Source organism: Nerophis lumbriciformis, linkage group LG13 (genome assembly GCF_033978685.3).
Source record: "Nerophis lumbriciformis linkage group LG13, RoL_Nlum_v2.1, whole genome shotgun sequence".
NCBI lineage: Eukaryota > Metazoa > Chordata > Actinopteri > Syngnathiformes > Syngnathidae > Nerophis > Nerophis lumbriciformis.
The window spans coordinates 33396914-33422739 of NC_084560.2; the positions used below are offsets into that span (position 1 = coordinate 33396914).

General features: G+C 38.4%; 1 protein-coding gene across 1 annotated transcript in view; it reads right to left on the reverse strand.

Annotated features, from left to right (window-relative positions):
• Positions 1-25826, reverse strand: part of dcbld2 (discoidin, CUB and LCCL domain containing 2) — a 42015-nt gene that overhangs the window by 14232 nt on the left and 1957 nt on the right. Inside the window, exons 2-5 of the mRNA XM_061970997.2 lie at positions 22554-22778; positions 18082-18219; positions 9895-9946; positions 9750-9822 (exon numbers count right to left, since the gene is read on the reverse strand). Of these exons, the coding sequence (XP_061826981.2) occupies positions 9750-9822; positions 9895-9946; positions 18082-18219; positions 22554-22778 (488 nt within the window). The remainder of the gene's footprint in view (positions 1-9749; positions 9823-9894; positions 9947-18081; positions 18220-22553; positions 22779-25826) is intronic.

Here is a 25826-nt window from a genome sequence, read left to right on the forward strand (position 1 = left end):
CCCTGCATTTTGTGCTGATTCAGCAAAACACCTTAAAGTTACAGTGATAGAACATATTGTGCTGTGTGAGAACTTTCAAGTCAGTCCATTTCATGGTGTTTGATGACACCATGTGTTTGCCAGATAAATAACAGCGCAGTCAAGGTGCATGTTTTGGCACATGTTCACCTTTTAGGAATAGTAGAAGAAGAAGATCTCCAAGAAAAAGTGTGTAATCTTTATAGAGGCTGAAATTGTTGTGGTCTCTCAGCGGCCGTGCACACGTGAGTCAGTGCCATCAGTCGCTCACCGACCTTCGCCCTGCGGCAAATGGCCGCGCATGAGTCGGCGTGATGTCACACACTGCAGCTTGTCTCAGGTAGTGAATCATGGCCGCCGGCTGCATTCCAGCGTGAATGTGCTGCCGCGTTAACAAAAGCCTGATTCCACAAGAGCCTAACAGCTGTTGAGAGTGAGGCTAAGTTGTGTTTTTTTTTTATTTAGGTTTTATGAGTGTGTTGGGCGGGCGCTGGCGCGACTCTGTTGAGTAAGGAACATGTTTGCACACATGTATTCAGTCACGTGCACGCCCCAAGCAATCAACACCCGCACAGTGACTACTTTAAAAAGTAAAACCACTTCAGCGGGAATATTTAACGAGTTGGAGAATAGAGGGGGGAAAACTTCTCTCTTTACTATTTACATGATTTATATACTATATCACTATTTACATGATTTATATACTATATCACTATTTACATCATTTATATACTATATCACTATTTACATGATTTATATACTTTATCACTATTTACATGATTTATATACTTTATCACTATTTACATGATTTATATACTATAACACTATTTACATGAGTTATATACTATATCACTATTTACATGATTTATATACTTTATCACTATTTACATGAGTTATATACTATATCACTATTTACATGATTTATATACTTTATCACTATTTACATCATTGATATACTATATCACTATTTACATGATTTATATACTATATTACTATTTACATGATTTATATACTATATCACTATTTACACCATTTATATACTATATTACTATTTACATGATTTATATACTATATCACTATTTACATCATTTATATACTATATTAGGGCTGCAACTAACAACTAATTTGATAATCAATTAATCTGTCGATTATTACTTCGATTAATCGATTAATAATCGGATAAAAGAGACAAACTACATTTCTATCCTTTCCAGTATTTTATTGGGGGGAAAAAACATCATACTGGCACCATACTTATTTTGATTATTGTTTCTCAGCTGTTTGTAAATGTTGCAGTTTATAAATAAAGGTTTATAAAAAATAAAAATAAAAAATAAAAATAAATAAAAAGTAGCCTCTGCGCATGCGCATAGCATAGATCCAACGAATCGATGACTAAATTAATCACCAACTATTTTTATAATCGATTTTAATCAATTTAATTGATTAGTTGTTGCAGCCCTATACTATATCACTATTTACATAATTTATATACTATAACACTATTTACATGATGTATATACTATATCACTATTTACATGATATCACTATTTACATGATGTATCACTATTTACATGATTTATATAATATATCACTATTTACATAATTTATATACTATAAATGATAAATGATAAATGGGTTGTACTTGTATAGCGCTTTTCTACCTTCAAGGTACTCAAAGCGCTTTGACACTACTTCCACATTTACCCATTCACACACACATTCACACACTGATGGAGGGAGCTGCCATGCAAGGCGCTAGCCAGCACCCATCAGGAGCAAGGGTGAAGTGTCTTGCTCAGGACACAACGGACATGACGAGGTTGGTACTAGGTGGGGATTGAACCAGGGACCCTCGGGTCGCACACGGCCACACTTCCACTGCGCCACGCCGTCCCTATTAACATAATGTATATACTATATCACTATTTACATGATTTTATACTATATTACTAGTAACATGATGTATATACTATATCACTTTTTACATGATGTATATACTATAACACTATTTACATGATTTATATACTATCACTATTTACATGATTTTATACTATTGTCAGGCTTGTCCCTGACAGTTTGACTGTGTTTTAGTTTTTTCTCTGTGTTTGTCTTAGTTTCCTGTCAGCGCTTTTATTTTGTCTTCATTTCCTGAGTGTCTCCCTGAGTGCTGCTTCCCCTCAGCTGTGGCTGATTGGCACCTGGCCACACCTGGTGTCAATCAGCCAGCTACTATTTAAACCTGCCTTCTCCTCCAGTCATTGCTGGATCATTGTCGTTCCTACCTGTCGTGTCGTTGTTTGCTGTATGCTGTCATCACTACCTGATTGTCATTGTAGTGTCTACCTGTCCTTGTCGCTGTCGTCATAGCGGTAAGCTGTTCCTTATAGCTATTTACGGTTGGTTTCTCCTAGCTTCTTGTTTTCCTGTTAGCCAGATCCTGTTAGCCGTTTGCTATTTCCAGTTTTTCTGTTTTCTGGTTCCTGTTTCCATTTTGCCTGTTCCTAGTTTGTGTTTTTACTTTATTTCGAACATTAAATCATGTTTTCCCGTATAACGCCTTCCGCCTTCTCTGCATCTTGGGGTTCGCGTCCTACCAACTCTGACAACTATATCCCTATTACCGTAACATGATTTATATACATATCACTATTTACATGATTTATATACCGTAGTATATCACTATTTACATGATATCACTATTTACATAATGTATTTACATGATTTATATACTGTAACACTATTTACATGATTTATTTGCTATAACACTATTAACATGATTTATATACTATACTATTTACTGTATATTTGGTATTGAATATCAATGCCATCATTTTAAATTGCCACCTTATCAAATGGTAATGAAAACAATATTTTTTTTTTACTCAGATATCCTTCATATAACAGGAACACACCAGGGCTACAACTAACAATCATTTTAGCAGTCCACTAGTCGACGATTATTTTTTCAATTATAGTCAAACGATTATTGCTTATGATCGGCTGTAAACGTTTTAGTTTAACGTTGAGTCCGCGACTTGATTTTGACTAACAAAATATATAACCTCAGTGAAAAATATAAATATTTATTTTTGGGGTTAAGCCGAAATTCTTTACCTAAAGCAGTGATTCTCAAACTTTGGTATGTTTACCACTAGTAGTACGCAGGCTCCTTCTAGTGGTACGCCAAATAATCCCTAAATTTAAGTACAGTGTTTTATTTTCTTATATTTAAACAAAGTGTACCGGTAACTGTTCAAACTGTGTAAGTCGCACCCACTAAATTTTAGGAACATTTTTTTTTTTTACATAAATTAGTCACACTGGACTATAAGCTATGTGTTAGCTATATGTAGCAAAATGAATATTTACACAGTAAAGTTCTGTTTACATTGTTTACATACCTTAATTGTTTCCAAACGGTACCTGTAACACGACAGTAAAACGGCTGATCAAACAAAACAGAAGTCATCGTCATGGACCCACTAGCTGTGGAAGCTAGCTGTCAATCAGCTAAACGAACTCAACTCCACAGTCACATTTTGGTGAATTTACTAGGGAATTTGTGAAACTGAAACAATACAAAAATAATGCCATTGTAAGTTAATAATACTAACAAGGATATTAGCGAATGCTAACGACGCTAGCACGTACAAATATGCATGAAAACGCTCCCACAGACATCACACATGGGACGGTTTAGTAAGTTTAAACAGTTTTAGTTATATTGTAAGACTTACAAACGTTGCTTGGCGTGATGAATGGAGAATCCATACGAGTAGAAACGCTATGGACGGCTACAAGACTGAACGGCAATTCTACGTCCGGTTTTGAAGCACTAAATAAAAGGACACCGCATCACCTGAAGTGAGCAAATTCGTCCTAAAGATGGTTGCATATCACAAACAATAAAACATTTTCCCAGGCCACTTTGCTTGTTTGTTTATTTTTTTAATCATTTGTACTACGCTATCAGCGAAGAAAAAAATCCATAAATTAGCCGTAGCGTCTTACAAGCTGCAGAGTCAAAGTGTAAGAAAAAAGTTGCGGCTATAGGTACCGCACCGGAGGTCAGATCCCCAACTGAATAGCTGTAGGGGCCGATTTATAATCTTGGTACCTTTTTGCAATGGAAACATGCACACACACAAAAAAAAAAGTGCACTGTAGTGTTTGTTGGAAAGGCGCATTGGACCCACCCTGCCGCCAATGCAGGAACGTGAACACACACAAGAAGATCCCATGCGTGTGACGCCTCCATTGTCGCCATAACACACACTCTGACTTGTGCACAACACACCACGACATGTACACAACATCTCGGCACTGACTCACTATAAGAACGCACTGCGTTAATCCAGCCCTGCAGCTGGACTGGATTAGGAGGTCTTTTCTTTCAGGCCAAACTATTATCTCACCTCCGTTTCACCCCGCTGACCCGGCCCCTCCTCTGTCCCCGAGGGGCCCCCGAAAGCCCGGCCCACTCCCGACAGCTCACTCGTCCTCCCCTACAGTCACACGGCGACGCCCCTCCTCCGGCTGCCGAGCAGGCTTGAGAATCTCGCGCTCATGACCTCATCGCGCCCCCGCAGAGCGTCGGGTCTTTAGTCCAGGACTCGCAAACCACAAAATAAAAAAGTCCATCATGATGACTCACAAGTACTGACCCAAAGGAGGCATATTTTTTATGCTATCAAGAAGTTGCTATGATCTGTTGTGATTTATTAACCAACTGTAGCTCTCTGGTCATATCTGCTATGGCCATTCCGACTCTTGCTGAGAAAGCGTTTACCGGTGGTACATTAAACGTCTGCAGGAATCCAAACTACAGGTTGCTATGATATGCGGTGATGTGTTATCACACTATAGTCCTCAGTGAACATCTTTCATCTGCATTTTCACTCATTTTTAAGCATCCGAGCAGCATCTTCTGCGGGAATTGCATCAAATACAAACCCGTTTCCATGAGTTGGGAAATGGTGTTAGATGTAAATATAAACGGAATACAATGATTTGCAAATCATTTTCAACCCATATTCAGTTGAATATGCTACAAAGACAACATATTTGATGTTCAAACTGATAAACTTTTTTTTTGTGTGCAAATAATCATTAACTTTAGAATTTGATGCCAGCAACACGTGACAAAGAAGTTGGGAAAGGTGGCAATAAATACTGATAAAGTTGAGGAATGCTCATCAAACACTTATTTGGAACATCCCACAGGTGTGCAGGCTAATTGGGAACAGGTGGGTGCCATGATTGGGTATAAAAGTAGATTCCATGAAATGCTCAGTCATTCACAAACAAGGATGGGGCGAGGGTCACCACTTTGTCAACAAATGCGTGAGCAAATTTTGAACAGTTTAAGAAAAACTTTTCTCAGCCAGCTATTGCTAGGAATTTAGGGAATTCACCATCTACGGTCCGTAATATCGTCAAAGGGTTCAGAGAATCTGGAGAAATCACTGCACGTAAGCAGCTAAGCCCGTGACCTTCGATCCCTCAGGCTGTACTACACCAACAAGCGACATCAGTGTGTAAAGGATATCACCACATGGGCTCAGGAACACTTCAGAAACCCACTGTCAGTAACTACAGTTGGTGGCTACATCTGTAAGTGCAAGTTAAAACTCTCCTACGCAAGGCGAAAACCGTTTATCAACAACACCCAGAAACGCCGTCGGCTTCGCTGGGCCTGAGCTCATCTAAGATGGACTGATACAAAGTGGAAAAGTGTTCTGACAAGTCCACATTTCAAATTGTTTTTGGAAACTGTGGACGTCGTGTCCTCCGGACCAAAGAGGAAAAGAATCATCCGGATTGTTATAGGCGCAAAGTTGAAAAGCTAATCTGTGATGGTATGGGGGTGTATTAGTGCCCAAGACATGGGTAACTTACACATCTGTGAAGGCGCCATTAATGCTGAACGGTACATACAGGTTTTGGAGCAACATATGTTGCCATCCAAGCAACGTTACCATGGACGCCCCTGCTTATTACAGCAAGACAATGCCAAGCCACGTGTTACATCAACGTGGCTTCATAGTAAAAGAGTGCGGGTACTAGACTGGCCTGCCTGTAGTCCAGACCTGTCTCCCATTGAAAATGTGTGGCGCATTATGAAGCCTAAAATACCACAACGGAGACCCCCGGACTGTTGAACAACTTAAGCTGTACATCAAGCAAGAATGGGAAAAAATTCCACCTGAGAAGCTTCAAAAATGTGTCTCCTCAGTTCCCAAACGTTTACTGAGTGTTGTTAAAAGAAAAGGTGATGTAACACAGTGGTGAACATGCCCTTTCCCAACTACTTTGGCACGTGTTGCAGCCATGAAATTCTAAGTTAATTATTTGCAAAAAAAAAAAATGTTATGAGTTTGAATATCAAATATGTTGTCTTTGTAGTGCATTCAATTGAATATGGGTTGAAAAGGATTTGCAAATCATTGTATTCCGTTTATATTTACATCTAACACAATTTCCCAACTCATATAGAAACAGGGTTTGTAGTTCATGGGGGACATATTTGTGTGGTATCTAGAAAAGTTGGTATGATCTGCTGGGATGTATCAGCATTGGTGTTTCAACTCAACATATTTCAATATCCACGTGCAATTTATGCAGGAATCGCAACCACTAACCACTAGGAGGCACATTTGTATCGTATCTAGGTTGTTTTCTATAATCCGCTGTGATGTATTGTAATCAATGTGCATGTTTCTTCTACATTCTGATACATTGACGTCTTATCTAAGCATTCACAGTGCAATTTCTGCAGAAATTGCAACAACTAACCCATGGGGGGCGCATGTGAGTGGCTTCAAGGGGTTGCTATGATCTGATGTAATGTCTTGACCAACTGTCTAACCCCATACACCTTTTCCATGGCCAAATTCAAGCACTTTTTACAGACTTTCAAGATCAATTTTCCAGTTTTTCCAGTACCCTTCAAAAGGCGAAAACCAGTGTGAATCAATCCATAGCCTTGTTGTTTGAGTTCACCAAATACTGTCTGTAGGGAAAATACAGAAAATCTGCTAAAACAAGCCTAACATTGAAGCAGCAGTTATCATTAACGGAATGGGGCATAGAAAATGAAGCAGTGTTTCTGTAAACTGTTCAATGTCATTGGTGTTTGCAAACGTGTCTCCATTTGTGTTGTTTTTCCACATTTCTTGTTCTTTTTCTTACTTACAGCACTCAATGACATCGAACAGCACGGATTGATTCAAACCGTATTTGTGCTTGTAAACTGCATAATGTGATAGAAATACACGCACCCTCAAAATGTCAATTTCACTAATTTATTAACAAAACTGTTCCACATTAATATAAGGATAATAAATTAAAGGCAACTATTGTGTTTGTTTCACAACACCTCAGTCACCTTTCATTAAGCATATCTAGCCTTATAACTGTGGCTATGATAAGAAATTAACAAAAAGACAAAAGTGTTTTGCTTTCACTGAGGTAGCCAGACAAGTTAAGTAGACAACGAAAATAATAGAGCAAGAAATGCATACAACCATGTTGTGTAAAAACTACAAAATCATTAATATTAACTCAGCTCTAAGTTGTGAAAAAGGTTACAAATTATACATTACATAACCTTCACAGTACAAACAAGTCCAATAATGTAACCATTTTAATGCAATTAACCAAAACGACAAAATGTAACTTGTTTGCTTTAACTGAGGTAGTCAGACAAGTTAAGTAGACCAGTGTTTTTCAACCACTGTCTGGTGCGCCGTGACCTAATTGGTCCATAAAATATTTTTTGCAAATCAATAATTATAATCTGCAAATAATGTGCCGTTGTCTAGTGTCTGTGCTGTATAGAGCTCGGCAGGGTAACCATGTAGTACTCCATATCAGTAGGTGGCAGCAGGTAATTCATTGCTTTGTTGAAGTCGGAATGCGTCAAGGATGGTTTGTTGTGACTCCAGTATGCAGAGCACAGCGGGAGACGGCGTGCAGGTAAAAAGGTATGTAACCAAAAATGAACAAAACGAAAAGGAAAAGGCAATGAAGCATAGGAATGGCTATGCAAAACGAAAGTAAAACTGAACTGGAGACAAAATAAACAAAAATAGAATGCTGGAAGACAACAAAGACTTACAGCGTGTGGAGCAGAGACGGCGTCTACAAAGTACATCCGAACATGACATGACAATCAACAATTTCCACACAAAGAAGGAAAGCGTCCGCACAACTGAAATAGTCTTGTTTGCCAATAGAAAGCAGGTCAGGCAATAGCACTCAAAGGAAGGCGTGAAGCTGCTACAGGAGAACGCCAACAAAACAGGAAGGGCCACCAAAATAACAGCGCAATACAGGAACTAAAGCACTACACACAGGAAAACAACAACAAACTCAAAATAAGGTACGACAACCTGGTGGAGTTTAGTTTTTTTAACGTTTTCTGCTGGTGGTGTGCCTCCGTATTTTCTTTATTAAAAAAATGTGCCTTGGCTCAAAAAAGGTTGAAAAACACTGAAGTAGACAACCAAAGTAATGGAGCCAAAAATACATCGAACCATGTTGGATTTCCTTTTTGCATACTTTGCAGCAGGCTACACGTGGATTTGGTCCACGTTTTATCCAAAGTTTGTATTTGTCATTTTCCATCCAATGTTCATTAAAACGACAACCTCCCGGCATGATTGACCAATGCACCACTGTCCTCTTGGGGGCGACACAGAGCCATATATACGGCTCTGGCATGACAACAACCTAATGTAAGGGCTCGTGCAAAGCCAACATATCAAACGTGTAGCTTTCATATTTAAGGAAACTTGTTTTATTTTTTTCCATTTTATAATTAGCCTATCGAGTCAGACTGCCGAGAAATATGATGAACATTTCCAAGCACTTCACACAAAATTCAAGCATTTTTCAAACCTTGAAAACACATTAAAATCAAAGCATTTTCAAGGTTTTTAAGCACCCGTACGAACCCTGCATTTCTCCCATTGGCGTTTTGACTGAGCAATGACATTATCTCACATGCAATTTTTTCAGGAATCGCAACAACTAATCCACGGAAGACATACTTGTATGTGATCCAGGGGGTTTGAACCATTAAATACAAAACGACGACTTTAAGACTTCCAACTAATTTAATATTATCTTATGAATTAATTCAGTATGACTAAAATAGCATATTAAGGTCGATTAATTTTAATGAAAACATTGTGAGAATCACGTGACCTCAGGCAGCCAATCAGATAAGCTACTTATACCCAAACAGGCAGCAGCTGCCGCTCGTTAGGTAGATTGGACAGCGCTACAGAGTCACTGCAGGTCAGTAATCGTAAAATAATGCAACCTAAAACATTGCCACCGCAGATAATAATGGTTTTACTATGGCCAAGGTTTGACAGATTATTTCTAATCCAATTGTTTCCAATGGGACAGTGATTCTCAAACTGATATCCATTTTGTGGCATGCCAAAGAATAACTTGATTACAGTGTTTTATTTTTTGATAATATACACAGTGTTACTGTTCAAAGTGTGTGTAATGTTACAATGGCCAAAAAGTATTAAACATAATTGTTAAATTAAAAAAATGTTTTTACTGACTGCTATGCTACTATAATTTAATCTTGGTCATTGTGGTGATACTTGGAGAGCCAGTTTTTTCTGAGGTGGTACATGGAGACAAAAGTTTGAGAACCACTGCTACAGGAGATTGGAATTGTGTTACGCTTCAGCGGGTTTCCTCACCTCTCTGTATCCATTTGGTATCGTTCCGGAAATCTCCTCAGTAGACGTCAAGCATCCGGCCGGGCAGTATTTGCTGCAAAAAATAAACAATGAAAAATCACAATGTGCGTGGAACAACTAAACCGAGCAAATATTGATGCCTTACCTAAACTCAGCCTGGTGGAAATCGCTACCTTTGTGCAGGCAGGTGATGAGATCTGCAAAGGGCGGGCAAACAGTAATTAGCATTATGTTGTCTTGCATGCAATCAGTCTGTTAAAAATGTGCTTGGAATGGTAGATGGAATACATAATCTTCCAGGATGAATTACAAATAGCAGGTTGTACTTTTTTCTTTGGGGTTTTAGGTTTTCTTACTTGAAAGCAAATCACACTCCAGTGCTGCTTAACAACCCTTTTTGGCCAAAAACAAGCACATAATATCACTATTTAGGCAAGCATTAACTTATCAAGGGACAATACCAGAGGAAGTCAACTAGAATGTGCTTTAAAGTAGTCCATGTACAGACTGTATAGCAGTAAAGATTCCTATCCACAGATAATGAGTCAATACATAGCAGTTACCGTATTTTCCGCACTATAAGGCGCACCTAAAAACCACAAATTTTCTCAAAAGCTAACAGTGCGCCTTATAACCCGGTGCGCTTTATTACGATTAATTTTCATAAAGTTTCGATCTCGCAACTTCGGTAAACAGCCGCCATCTTTTTTCCCGGTAGAACAGGAAGCGCTTCTTCTTCTACGCAAGCAACCGCCAAGGAAAGCACCCGCCCCCATAGAACAGGAAGCGCTTCACCCGCCCCCGGAAGAAGAAGAAAAAACGCGCGGATATCACCGTACGTTTCATTTCCTGTTTACATCTGTAAAGACCACAAAATGGCTCCTACTAAGCGATCCGGTTCATAAAAAGACGCAATCTCTCCATCCGCACACGGATTACTACCGTATTTCACAGCAACTGATATTCCTGTGAACTGCACTGTGGAACGGGAGCACGTACGGTGAATATTCGCACCACAGGGAATGAGAAGTCATCCTTCACTGTGGTTCTAGCTTGCCATGCTAACTTCCACCCATGATGATATTCAAAAGGAAGACCTTGCCAAAAGAGACCTTTCCAGCCGGCGTCATCATAAAAGCTAACTCGAAGGGATGGATGGATGAAGAAAAGATGAGCGAGTGGTTAAGGGAAGTTTACGCGAAGAGGCCGGGTGGCTTTTTTCACACAGCTCCGAAGGCGAACACACCTTCACTAAGACGGGCAGATAGCGCCGGTCGACATACGCCAACATCTGCCAGTGGATCGTAAATGCCTGGGCAGATAGTTTCGGTCACAACTGTGGTCCGAGCTTTCCGGAAGGCAGGATTCACAGAACTGCTGCACAACAACAGCGACACTGAATCCGATGACTTCGACGAGGCGGAGCCGGCCATTTTTGGATCCCACGCTTGCGCAACTTTTCAATTCGGACACCGAAGACGAAGAATTCGAAGGATTTACGAATGAAGAATAACTTCAGAAGGTGAGCGCTATGTTTATTTTGTGTGTTGTGACATTAACGTTCGAGCAACATTATGTTGCTATTTATTGCTCTACACCATTTTGAATTTTACTATGTTTGTGATTGCACATTTGCGTACATTTTGGGACAGAGTTGTTAGAACGCTGGTTTTCAATATATTATTAAAGTTTGACTGAACTATCTGACTGTTTTTTTGACATTCACTTTAGCGCAGCGTTTTTTTGACATTCACTTTAGCGCAGCGTAGGCGCGGCTTATAGTCCGGGGCGGCTTATTGGTGGACAAAATTATGAAATATGTAATTCATAGAAGGTGCGGCTAATAATCCGGTGCGCCTTATAGTGCGGAAAATACGGTACTGTCAAAACAGCTGGCAACACTAATGAGTAGCAAGACGATTGAGTCAAACGTGCTGTTAGTATCATTATGGGGGCTGCATGAGTGCTGCCGGTAACTAGGGAAACTGCAATTCATTGAGGGAAACCCTCGATTTCAACATCTATTGTAAAATTGTCAAGCTTGATGGAGTGTCATTATCCAGGGCTGCATGAGTGCTGCCGATAACTAAGGAAACTGCAATTCATTGAGGGAAACCGTCAATTTCATTATTTACTGTAAAAATGTCAAGCTTGATTGATCATTATCTAGGGCTGCATGAGTGCTGTCTGCAGCAAGGGAGCAGTAGTGTATTTAAGGAAAACTTAAACATGGACTGTGATATTGTCAAGCATGATGTTAGTCGCGTCATAATCTGGAGCTGTAGGAGTACTGCCTGCAAATGGTAGCGCTGCGGTTCATTAAGGTGAAACATCCATTTCAGCGTGCACTGTAACATTGCCAAGCATAGTAGTGGTCGTGTCATGGTCTGGGGCTGCATGAGTGCTGCCGGCAACCGCAAAAATGCGGTTCATTGAGTGGAAATACATGGTCATTGGTATATATTGTATACCGTATATGTTATAGACATAATATAATATATCTATACATATTATTCTGTACACATATGTATATATTTGTATATATGTTAGATTTTTTTATCGCTATATTTAGTCTATTTATACCTGCATTGTCCCTCCATCCTTCCACTTTCCATCATTGTAACTGAGCTACTGTGTTGACCCTTGTGGATCATTAAAGTTTGTCTAAGACTAAGTTTAAGAAACATCCATTACATCATGTGCAATGACATTGTCAAGAATGATAGCAGTCGTGTCATATTCCCGGGATGCATGAGTGCTGCTCAGAACTGAAAAGCTGTGGGTCATTGAGTGGAAGCATCTATTGCCCCAAGTGCTGAGACATTGCCAGACATGACGCCATGGCTTGGGGCTGCATGAGTGCAGCCGGTAACAGACCACCATTAATACTATACCTTTTCTGCACAGCTTTGTTGTAAAAAAAAATATTTACATTTAATTTCTACAAACTGAATTTTAAAAACACACATTTTGCTCATAATTTTCTTATTCAATGACATTTTTATAATTTGATGTAAAAAAAAAAAAAAAATGTAGTTCAGAAAGTTAAAAAAAAAACAGCAACACATCATTACATAAGTTTAGTGTTAAAAAAAAAACCAAAAACAAGATTTTCTAATAAAGACACAAATTAACCTCCACAGAAATAGTTATGTGACATAACTGTAACAGTGAAAATTCTTGAGAAATTTCAGGGGTATTAATAGAATCTATCTGTAGGTATGTGTGTATAATTTTTTTTTTAAATGTATTCATTTAAATCAGGGGTGTCAAACTCATTTTAGATGGGGGGCCACATGGAGAAAAATCTACTCCTAAGTGGGCCAAACTGGTAAAATCACGGCACGATATCTTAAAAATAAAGACAAATTCAGATTGTTTTCTTTGTTTAAAAATAGAACAAGCACATTCTGAAAATGTACAAATCATAATGTTGTTGGGTTTTGTTTACACTTACATGTTGCGGTTAATAGTATTATATCTTTATTTGTCAATACTTATATTTTCTGCATAAATTATGTGATAATGTTCATCAGTCAACTCATTGGTGTTGATTTTCAATCCATGAAGATAAAAAAAATTATATCAAAATTAAATTACAGGATGTTATTTATGTAGTTTGATCATTTTCCTCGACTGATGTACTAACATCATGTGGTTTGTTTTGTCATATGTAGCATCATCTATAAAGATACAAAAAATTGTTAATGCGACATCCAGTGGACACATTTAGAACAGCTGTTTCTTTCATTCAAAAATTTCAGGTTAATATTTATACTTAGCAAACTCAACCCGCGGGCCAGATAAAATCTGTTCGCGGGCCTGATCCAGCCCTCGGGCCGTACGTTTGCCACCCCTGATTTAAATGAAACCAGTATTATCAGACAGGTCTTGTTAAGACCATTCCAGTGATATAAGTATAATTTTCCTGTGATAAATATTGAGAAAGTTATGATTTTTTTAACCTGGTGAAATGGCACTAACTTATGGTCAACCTCTTCAATACAAAGTCAATGGGGCTCAAGACTTTGTTAAAAGTGTCATAACTTTCTTAATATTTACCGCATTTTAAAAATGTTGATGTTGTTGGAAAGCTTGTTGAACAAAGAAACAAACTGTTAATGTGTCTTTTTAATTGATCAAATTCATGAAATTAGTGTACGAAGCAGGGCTGCAATTAACGATTATTTTGATAGTCGATTAGTCAACTATTATTTTAACGATTAGTCGACTAGTCGGATAATAAAGCGTACACATATTTAACGGCTCTAATTTTTCTATCGACTTCTAAATGAAGCTAAATTTATTTCAGGCATGTGCTTAATAGCAAAAAAGATGACTAATTAATATATTAATATGTATTTATACTGTAACTGTGCAGCTCATTCAGCCCTTACAAAAAAGGAAATTACGAATAAAATATCCATTTAAAAGAAAGGAAAGGCAAAGTGCTAATAAAAACAATTAACCTTGTTTATGTATTAAAAAAACAGTTAAAACAGCAGCAATGAAAACAGACAAAACAAAATTTCACTTCTTCAAAAGGAAAAAGCCTTCAGTGAGGTTTACAAAGCTGCACACTGACATATTGACTATTGATTAACTCTTGGCAGTTTTAGCACTCTAATAGACTCAATGTGTAGAATTATGTTTGATTAATTATTAAAATGTTGACATTATAATAGATTATATGTTTAATCTTATGATACCTACGTATTTGTACCTGTCTGTCTGTGTGTGTGTGCATGCGCGTGCCTTTTTTCGACATTGCAAATTGACGCTGCTATAAAACGCACTTCAAACGATGTAGGCAAAGTTTAGCTGGCAGACTTTGGCTAAAATGATAGTTGAAGTTATTTTTCACACAACTTCATCTCACTCTTGTTAGCTAGCTAGCAGGGTAGAAGCTAACAGTCGTCTTACCGAGGCTGTGTCCACATCCTCCCTCCAGATCTCAGACATCCTGTCTCCACTTTAAATGCTCGTGTATCACAAATGTACTGCTGTAAAAACAAGGTCAGCTTTGCCAAATGAGCAATGTGTTCATGTTTTTGACAAGAATACCAGGAAATATCCTCACACTTGACATGTTATCATGTTTATGCTGGTGACCCACTTCCGGACGAAAAAACACGATGATGACGTCACTACTATTGTCGGCGACAAAATTGTATTATACATTTGTCGACTATTCGTTGCAGCCCGAGTAGGAAGTGACGGAAAATCTGAGCAAACACGATTGGTTCGACTTGTGAAATGTGTCACATCACAGCGACCAGGAAGAGGAAGTCGGCGAGTCCAAAAAAAATCAGTGTGTGAGTCTATCAATTTAAAATATATTTGGCAGACTCACAGATGCATGTATAACTTACACTTTAAAAGGAATTCCAATTACCGTATTTTTTGGAATATAAGTCGCAGTTTTTTTCATAGTTTGGCCGGGGGTGCGACTTATACTCAGGAGCGACTTATGTGTGAAATTATTAACACAGTAGCGTAAAATATCAAATAATATTATTTAGCTCATTCACGTAAGAGACTAGACGTATAAGATTTCATGGAATTTAGCGATTAGGAGTGACAGATTGTTTGGTAAACGTATAGCATGTTCTATATGTTATAGTTATTTGAATGACTCTTACCATAATATGTTACGTTAACATACCAGGCACGTTCTCAGTTGCTTATTTATGCCTCATATAACGTACACTTATTCAGCCTGTTGTTCACTATTCTTTATTTATTTTAAATTGCCTTTCAAATGTCTATTCTTGGTGTTGGGTTTTATCAAACACGTTTCCCCAAAAAATCTGACTTATGTGCAACTTATGTTTTTTTCCTTCTTTATTATGCATTTTCGGCAGGTGCGACTTATACTCCGAAAAATACGGTACCGTAAGTTTGTATTCAATGTAGATTTTTTGCAGGGGAGTTTTATCAAATGTGGCGCAAGTACTTGTCCAATTTCAAAATTTCAATATTCATGGTAACTAGGATAGGTGTTCTAAGTCATGAGTATAGGTCGGGGGTCAGCAACCCGCGTCTTTTTAGCGCCGCCCTAGTGGCTCCCTGGACCTCTTTCAGAGATGTGTGAAAATGGAAAAAGATGAACAAAAAAATATATTTTCTGTAGGAGAACAAACATGACACAAACCTTCCTAATAGTTAGAAATCCCACTGTTTATGTTATACATGCTTCACTGATGAGAGTATTTGGCAAGCACCGTTTTGTCCTACTAATTTCAGCAATCCTTGAACTCATCATAGTTTGTTTACATGTACAACTTTCTCCGATGCTGCCACAGAAAGACGCGTTTTTATGCCACTCCTTTCTCATTTTGTCCACCAAACGTTTTATGCTGTGCGTAAATTCACAAAGGTGAGCTTTGTTGATTTTATTGATTTGCTAGAGTGCTTATCAATATTTGATCAATCCATGACTGCAAGCTAATCAATGCTAAAATGCTATTTAGTCTAGCTGTATGTACATATTGCATCATCATGCCTCATTTGTAGGTATATTTGAGCTCATTTTATTTCCTTTACTTATGTCCTCTGTGTATTTAATTTATATTTGCATGCCTCATGACACAATATCTGTAAGTAATATTGGCTGCATTTCTCATAGTTGTGTGTCATGTTGTTCCAGACCACAGCAAATATTACCCAACTTGCAAAGATTGTAATAAATCCATTAAAAGAAGACAGCCAGCCGTTCCCTTAAACTTGGACACACATCTATACCTTTGGCCAGTAACTTCCAGAAGTTATCTCATCCTGTGAGAAGTCTCCATTTTACTAATGATTTCCAATGTTGCAAAAATATGTAGAATAAAAATTTAAATACAACATTTCTGTCAACAAAGATTTGCGTCAGCCTTTGATAGTAGGCTAATATAACTAATATAGACACTTACATCATGTGTTGCCTTCATTATAACACTTATATAAGGCTTTTAATTTTTTGTGGCTCCAGACAGATTTTAATTTTTAGTCCAATATGGCTTTCAACATTTTGGGTTGCCGATCCCTGGTATAGGTGTATAGTGGTGACGAAAACAACACGGTCACTACTCACAACGGCGCATTCAAGCGTGAATCACACGTACATAGTAAACCAGCCTGTGAGTCATCGTGAATAATGCTAGCGCCACCAATGGTTACTATGATATTATTGTTTGCGCAAAATATACCGTATTTTCCGCACTATAAGCCGCACCTAAAAACCACAAATTTTCACAAAAGCTGACAGTGCGGCTTATAGCCCGGTGCGCCTTATATATGGATTAATATAAATATTTATTTTCATAAAGTTTCGGTCTCGCAACTACGGTAAACAGCCGCCATCTTTTTTCCCCGTAGAAGAGGAAGCGCTTCTTCTTCTATGGTAAGCAACTGCCAAGGTAAGCACCCGCCCTCGTAGAAGAGGAAGCGCTTCTTCTTCTACGGTAAGCAACCACCCGCCCCCGTAGAAGAAGAAGCGCGCGGGTATTACGTTTCATTTCCTGCTTTTTTCACGCAGCTCCGTCCATGTTGATATACAACTCCATGCGCGCCCACATCACAGATGGTGTCAAAAAACAAGTGAAGCACACAAATACAACACTCGCCGTCATTCCGGGTGGATTAACCAAAGAACTCCAACCGCTCGATATTGGTGTCAACAGGGCATTTAAAGCACGACTGCGAACGGCGTGGGAACAATGGATGACCGAAGGGGAACACACCTTCACTAAGACAGGGAGACAGCGCCGGACGACATACGCCAACATCTGCCAGTGGATCGTAAATGCCTGGGCGGATATTTCGGTCACAACTGTGGTCCGAGCTTTCCGGAAGGCAGGATTCACAACAGCGACACTGACTCCGATGACTTCGACGAGACGGAGCCGGCCATTTTGGATCCCGTATTCGCCCAACTTTTTAATTCGGACACAGAGTTGTTAGAACGCTGGTTTTTAATATATTATTAAAGTTTGACTGACCTATCTGACTGTTTTTTTGACATTCCCTTAGCGCAGTTAGATGCGGCTTATAACACGGGGCGGCTTATAGGTGGACAAAGTTTTGAAATATGCCGTTCATTGAAGGCGCGGCTTATAACCCAGGGCGGCTTATGGTGCGGAAAATACGGTACTGTAAAAATTACATAAACGAGGAGATTACTGCCAAGATTCAGCTGCACTGACATCCGCACAGCCTCTTTTTTTTTTTGTGCAAAGTCATTAAATTGGACTCATAGGGGGCAGTTTGTTTGCGACATACAGAAAAAAGGTTTAGTAACTTGGCGCTAATTATGCTAAAATGCTAAAAACCGTAGCGCCTGTTTTACCTGTGTGCTCGGTGGTGGCGTAGGACAGGTAGAAGCCGCGTCCAGTGTGATGCGTCCCGCTCATGAACTGAACGGTGACCTGGTTGCCGGTCGACTCGATGAGCTCGTCCACCTTCAGGTTCAAGCCGCAATATTTCGCTGCAATGGAAGTGAGTCAGAAAGACGAGTTACGAGCCAGAGCACAACATTTTCTAGCATACTAATCGTTGCTGGGTGTAAGTCTAACAGACAGTTCGCTAGTCTGTCGGCTAATTATTCGAAAGTTACTAAAGACTGTTTCGTCGAATCACCACAACATTTGGTAAACACCTTGTAGGGGCTGACAAGCACATGTGTGTAAGATTTAAGGACGAGTAGTTGAAAATGAAGCAGAACTTCTTTGCAGGGGTGGGACTTGGCAATCAACTGTTCATAAGTTACTGACAATGTGTTTAATGGTCATAAAATGTATTACCTGTACAGTATGCAAGCATGTCTTCCAAAGCATTTTGACTACCGTATTTTTCGAACTATAAGTCACAGTTTTTTTCATAGTTTGGCCGGGGGTGCGACTTATACTCAGGAGCGACTTATGTGTGAAATTATTAACAAATTACCGTAAAATATCAAATAATATTATTTATCTCATTCACGCAAGAGACTAGACGTATAAGATTTCATGGGATTTAGCGATTAGGAGTGACAGATTGTTTGGTAAACGTATAGCATGTTCTATATGTTATAGTTATTTGAATGACTCTTACCATAATATGTCACGTTAACATACCAGGCACGTTCTCAGTTGGTTATTTATGCCTCATATAACGTACACTTATTCAGCCTGTTCACTATTCTTTATTTATTTTAAATTGCCTTTCAAATGTCTATTCTTGGTGTCGGATTTTATCAAATACATTTCCCCCAAAAATGCGACTTATAAGTTTTTTTCCTTCTTTATTATGCATTTTCGGCCAGTGTGACTTATACTCCGTAGCGACTTATACGCCAAAAAATACGGTACAACTAATAGGGGGCGCTAATTATACATTGTAGCCTCTTGCAATAACGATATATTTCACAATATATTATTTTGTATATAAATGATAATACAGCCACTTCAATACAGGTTACTCCTAATTTGGCAGCTGACATATGTGGTAACATATTGTGTCATTTCCAGTTGCATTATTTTCTAAAAACTACAATTAATCTACTTGCTAATTTACTGTTAATATCTGGTTATTTTCTGCTGTACAACGGTTATTTCTACACTTTAGTTAAAATGTAATTAGCACTTATTCTTCTGTTGTTTCGATACTTTATATTAGTTGTGGACGATACTACAAATCTGGGTATCGATCCAATACCAAGTACATGGGCAGTTTTGATCGTGTCATTGCTGATATTTAAAATTGTCAAGATCATTAAATAATTCGAATTTGTGATCACAATTATAACCAGACAAAAACCCAGGATGACGGTGTAACATTATCAGACACATATTTGAATTATTTCCTACTGTTGGCGCTGATTTAAACGACGGCAAACTCGGTCATGCCATGAGTCAAAATGCGCTAAATATACGCAAAGCTTCTATATTTGGCGGTCGACGCAACAAATCCGTTCCAGTCAGCTAAAATCTGCTTGTGTTGGACAAGAAGTTATGCACAACTACAAAATAAACTATCCGGTTTACTTTCAAAATAAAATACTCAGTTTTGAAGGCGTATCGTATTTTACACATTGAAACGCCCTAATGGGAGGCGACGGACATGAAGTCAACTTGTCAAAGGTTTTCAGACGTAATTTCACCTCGTTGACACAAATGGATGAGGACGTGCTGATTTTGGAAGTCCAAATATAAAAATCATATACAGGCACATCTTGGGCACCTATATGGGGATAAGAGTGCCTGTGTCAAATACAAGCTGAGAGGTTGGGGTGGGTCAGTGAGTAGGGATGATACTCGAAACCGATTTTCCCGGTTGTTCGATAAGAAACGAACCGAGTCTTCGGACTCTAATCCCTTTTTGAGAACCGGTACCCGTTATCGAGACCACTATAGTAAAGAAAAAGAGTTGGTTCTTTATTCGAATCCCTGGGAACGAATCCCGTCCCGACCAGAAATGCTCCGTGTGACATCACAAGAAATGACGTCACGTAGCTCAGTCATTAGGCGCAGATCGCGAAAGCAGAAAAAAAAATGGATCGGAAATAGCGCTCCAAGGTGTAATAAAGTTCAAAACAAAAGGTATAATCCAATGAATAACTTTACTGATAGATTTGAGCAGGGTACAAACACATGACCAACACTTTTACGACCAACCAGGAACTTAGCAACCAGGCTAGCAACGCACCTCCTTTACGGCAGCTGTCGCAACGTTCTTAAAGCAACCGCAGCACATACATATATATACAACATATATGACATGATCTCCCTTTTTTAACTTTTGTTTTTCTTTCCTTGTAAACAAAACAAAATCACACTGTATATGTGTTGTCTGTCTAATTATAAATAATGCAGACGAGGCGTGTTGGCTGAGTTCTTGGCGTTTACTTTCACAGCGTGCTCATAACCTCATTCTTAGCTGCCGGGTGGCGACATGCAACAACACTTGTCGGGGCTACCGCGCATGCCCGTCACTCCTGTTGCATGCTGGGTATTGTAGTTGTTATATTCCCTAGCTCATAACATCACATCTTTCCCCCTATAAAGAAATAATGTTAACTCAATAAAGTGTATTTCTTTTTTTAGCTTTAACTTTTCATTTTTTAGCATTGTAACCACATTTGCAAACAACTTTTCTCTTCATAGAATTTTCTTTCAATAAAGAAATAAAGTGCAAAAATGTCAAAGCATCATAACAAACAGTTATGTCAAATAGCAGCAGAAGTGCACTTTTTGGAGAGCTGTATTATTTTCAGTTTTGTGCCCAAGGGACTGATTTTATTTAACACTACATTATTATTTATACACCTATAGTGATCACAGAGACAGGTTGTTTTTGTGTTACTGTATATATTTGTTTTTCTGAAAAATCCCACTTAATATACTTTGGGTAACAACAGTCAATATTTATTTATTTGATTTGATTTTTTTAGGGGGGTAACAGTCAATATTTATTTATTTATTAGATTAATTGTTTCTCTTATAATAAAAGTGAGCTTTTGTTAAACCAAATATTGTGTTTTTTTTCCCATATACAACAACCTATCTGGACTCGATAAGAGAATCGATAAGGAATCGGTTCGATAAGAGGATTCGATAATATGCTCGAACTCGATAATTTCTTATCAAACATCATCCCTATCAGTGAGTGAGTGAGTGTGTGTAACAGAATAAACTGTTTGTGGTTTGCTTTACTACAACTCCCCTGATCACATGATTACGCGCGGATTTGCAAGCTCTCGTAAAAGTCTGCACAATTTTGCTGCACTGCTGATGGCGGCCTCGTTCAGCTGCTCTTACGCATACAGTAAAAAAAATTTAAAAAAAGTTGTATCGATTTGCCTGCCTATGTTTTAGGACTGGGCGATATATCGAGTTTGTAAGATATATCGATATATTTTTAAACAAGATATGAATTAAGAAAATATTGTAATATCGATATAATTTATTTCACGTTAAACACCGCTTTATTGTTGAATTCCTTGTTCTCCCCCGCTTCTCATTCCCTCTTAACACTTTCATTCATCCTTCCAAGACATGCTTGGACGTGTAAGAACATCCATTATTGGTTGGTTGTTTAGCATGATGAGTCATGATTGGTTAGGGACAGGCCAATCAGAGGCAAGATAGGGCGGGTCATCGAACCAGGAAGGAAAATCACAAAGTGCCTGCCTGCAAATTTATTTTTTTATCTGAGTTTGATACATTTTGTATTATTTGCACAGTTATGTTATTTTATTAAACGTAGAAATAATATTTTTCTATTTTATTTATGTTATGTAATTCTGTACTACTTAAACAGTTTATTTTCTGTGCTGTTAATACTCATCTTGACTAACTGGGTTAATCAAAGTGCCAATGACAGTTTACAGTACAGTTGTCATTCACTTCAATTTCACTGAATATCGCTCAATATATTTACCGTATATGTATACTAACACCTGAAAAATATATTGAATATCGAGTTTAAGTAAAAATATATCGAGATATACTTTTTCGACCATATCGCCCAGCCCTACTATGTTTACGTTCAACAGTTCTAAATTAGCGATTAGCATATCCTCCTACGGTGTGTAGTGTAGCATGTTTAGCTATTCCTCGTCCTCCAGGGATGATAAATGTAAGACGACGTGTTCACTTGTCGCCATGGAGGCGAGGATTGCTGACTTAGACGTGGCTTTGCACTGTGGAGGGACATTAGCTGCTAGCAAGAATGCTACATTGCGTTGAGGACGCGCGTCAAATGTGCGAGACACAGCCGGGACGCATTATTATAGTTTTAAAAGCTCTGTCGTCAGTCAAATTGATAGAATTGATATCGTACCGATCTCTCTCCTGTCAGGTCCGATGCCGTTGTACAGGCGGAGGTAGTTGACCTGGCAGTCGCGGTCCTCAATGTCCAGCTGGGCGAAGCAAAAGTGGACCCTCTTGCCTGGAGGTACGCTGATCTCCCACTCGCACACCGTGTTGTTGGGGTACGTCGCCGGATAACCCATTGAGGACAGGGTGCCGCTGCTGGGGCCCAACACTGTGGGGCCACAGCCATCACCTGCACAGCACCAACAACACGTAGCAATTAACATTTTTCGAACATTATGTTACAGTTGTAAGACATCCTTAAAATCTTTAAAAAAAAAAACTGCACAGCGTATAAAAAGGTGTAGATTGGTCCCAGTTTGAACCTGGAACAGATCATCTCTATTTCCACTAAACCTGAGCAAATTGGATTCCTTAGAGGTTCCACTATAATGCCGTTTTGCAGCTGTGAAACACTACATCAAAAGTGCAACTTTAAAGATTTTGTTAAGGGGGAGAAGTGTGTTTATCCGAGTTACGCAAGCGCTTCCCGGTGGACATAATCCAGCTGAAGAGGACAAAAACAAAGCCTCTTCCCTGCTCTGACTCACCAGTGTTACTGAGCTCATGTTACCTTCCCAATAACTGGATGTCCATGCAATAAATGTATACAACAGTACCATATGTCAGGGCTTGTCAATAGGGGGCCCGCCGGTCAAATCCACATCAAATTGTCCCGACACTTTAGTTCAAAATTTGGGAGGGTTTAGGAAAGACTTGGTGAGGATCTTTAAAGAGACATTTTATAGGTTCTCAAAAATAGCCCCGTACAATAGAAGAGTTTTGACTATTTGGTCATAGAGGATCTTTGACATTACCCCTTTTTGCAGTACAACTAGGGCTGCAACATCTAATCGATTAAATCAATTAAAATCGATTATAAAAATAGTTGGCGATTAATTTAGTCATCGATTCATTGGATCTATGCTATGCGCATGTGCAGAGGCTTTTTTTTTTTTCTTTCATATAAACCTTTATTTATAAACTGCAACATGTACAAACAGCTGAGAAACAATAATCAAAATAAGTATGGTGCCAGTATGCTGTTTTTTTCAATAAAATACTGGAAAGGATATAAATTTAGTTTGTCTCTTTTATCCGATTATTAATTGATTAATCAAAGTAATAATCGACAGATTAATCGATTATCAAATTAATCGTTAGTTGCAGCCCTAAGTACAACCTTTAAAAACAGCAGAGAACGATCTTTGCGGTTTTTAGGAAACTACTGTAAAAACAGAGTGATCCTGTCATTCGCAGGATATTTTTTTTGTGATTTTGCAGTAAGCCCCTTCAAAAATGGCAGTGCACTCATATAAAATATATTTGCAATAGTTCCTTTAACTGTAGAGTGCCATGTTAAATAGAGGATCTTTAACTAGTGTTTTTGTATTTGGTCGTAGAGGATCTTTGATGTGACATTTTTTTGCAGTAGGTCCTTTTAAAAACAGCAGAGAACAATATTTGCGGTTTTTAGGAAACTACTGTAAAAACAGAGTGTTCCTATCATTCACAGGATATTTTGTTTCCAATTTTGAAGTAGGCCCTTACAAAACAGCAGTGCACTCACATAAAATATATTTGCAGTAGTTCCTTTAACAGTAGAGTGCTATGGTAAATAGAGGATCTTTGACTTGTATTTTTGTATTAGGTCAAAAGAACTTTGACATGCCTTTTTTCAGTTGGTCGTTAAAAAAGCATGGTCCCATGTTTGCTGTTTTTAGGAATGTTCCTGTCATTTTAGACAAACTTTGACTTGTGGTTTGTAGTTGATCACAGGATCTTTGACTTGCCTTTTTTGCAGTGGCTCCTTTTAAAAACAGCAGAAAAAGATCTTTGCTGTTTTTTGGGAAACTGAGTACACCTGTAATTTAACAGCCTTTTTTTGTGTCTTTTTGCAGTAGCTCCTTAAAAACAACAGTGCCATGTGAAATAGAGGATCTTTGACCAGTGTTTGTGTGTTGTGCAGTAAGGCCTTTAAAGAAGCATGGTCCGCATTGTTTTCTATTTTTAGGAATCTACTGTCAAGAGTGCTCCTGTCAGTTTTACAGGATCTTTGATTTGTGGTTCGGAGTCGGTCATAGAGGATCTTTGTTTGACTCTTCCTTTTTTGCAGTAACAAGTGGTAGTAGTAAAAACAGCAGAGATAGCTCTATGAAACTAGTGTAAAAAGAGGGTGCTCCTGTCATTTTAAAGGATCTTGTTTTTAGTGTTTTTGCAGCGCGCTAATGTCAAAGATGGTCTTTTGACAAGTAAGTTTGCAGTAGTTTCTTTAAGTAAAGAAATGTACTGCACATTAGTCATCGCACGACAGTCACAGGATCTTTGACTTGTAGTTTTTAATCGGTCATAGAGGAACTTTGACTAACATTTTTTGCAGTAGGTCATATGTTTGCCATTTTTAGGAATCTACTGCACATTAGTCATAGCACCCCTGTTATTTTAGAAGACCTTTGACACATGGTTTATAGTAGGTCATAGAGGATCATTGACTTGCCTTTTTACTACACATTAGTTAAAGCACTCCTGTCATTTTAGAGAATCTTTGACTTGTGGTTTACTGTTCATTATAGAGGATCTTTGACTTACCTTTTCCCCCCCAGTAGGTCCTTTTAAAAAGCATGGTCACATGTTTGCTGTTTTTAGAAATATAATGCACTTTAGTCAGAGTGCTCCTTTTTAAAATAATCTTTGATTAGTGGTTTGTTGTTGGTCATACAAGACCTTTGCCTTGCCCTCTTTTTGCAGTAGGTCACATAGGTGCCATTTTTAGGAATCTACTGCACATTAGTCATAGCACCCCTGTTATTTTAGAGGATCTTTAACAAATAGTTTATAGTTGGTCATAGAGGATCATTGACTTGCCCTTTTTTGCAAAAGGTCCGTAAAAAGCATGGTCACATTTGCTGTTTTTAGGAATTTACTGCACATTAATCGAAGCACTCCTGTCATTTTAGAGGATATTTGCCTAGAGTTTTTGCAGAAGGTCTCTAAAAATGGCAGAATGCGTATGTCATATTGATAATCTTTGATTAGCGTTTTTTACAGTAGGTCCAAAAACAGCTAAGCACCTGTCATATCGAGGTTTTTCAAGTAGCATGTTTGCAGTAGATTATTCAAAACAAAAGTACTCCCATCATAGAAGATATTTGACTTGGCTTTCATGTCAGTTGGGCCTTCCTTAAAAACAGAAATTGTGCTACTATACGGTTTTCAGGAATCACCTTTCAAACATTTTTGT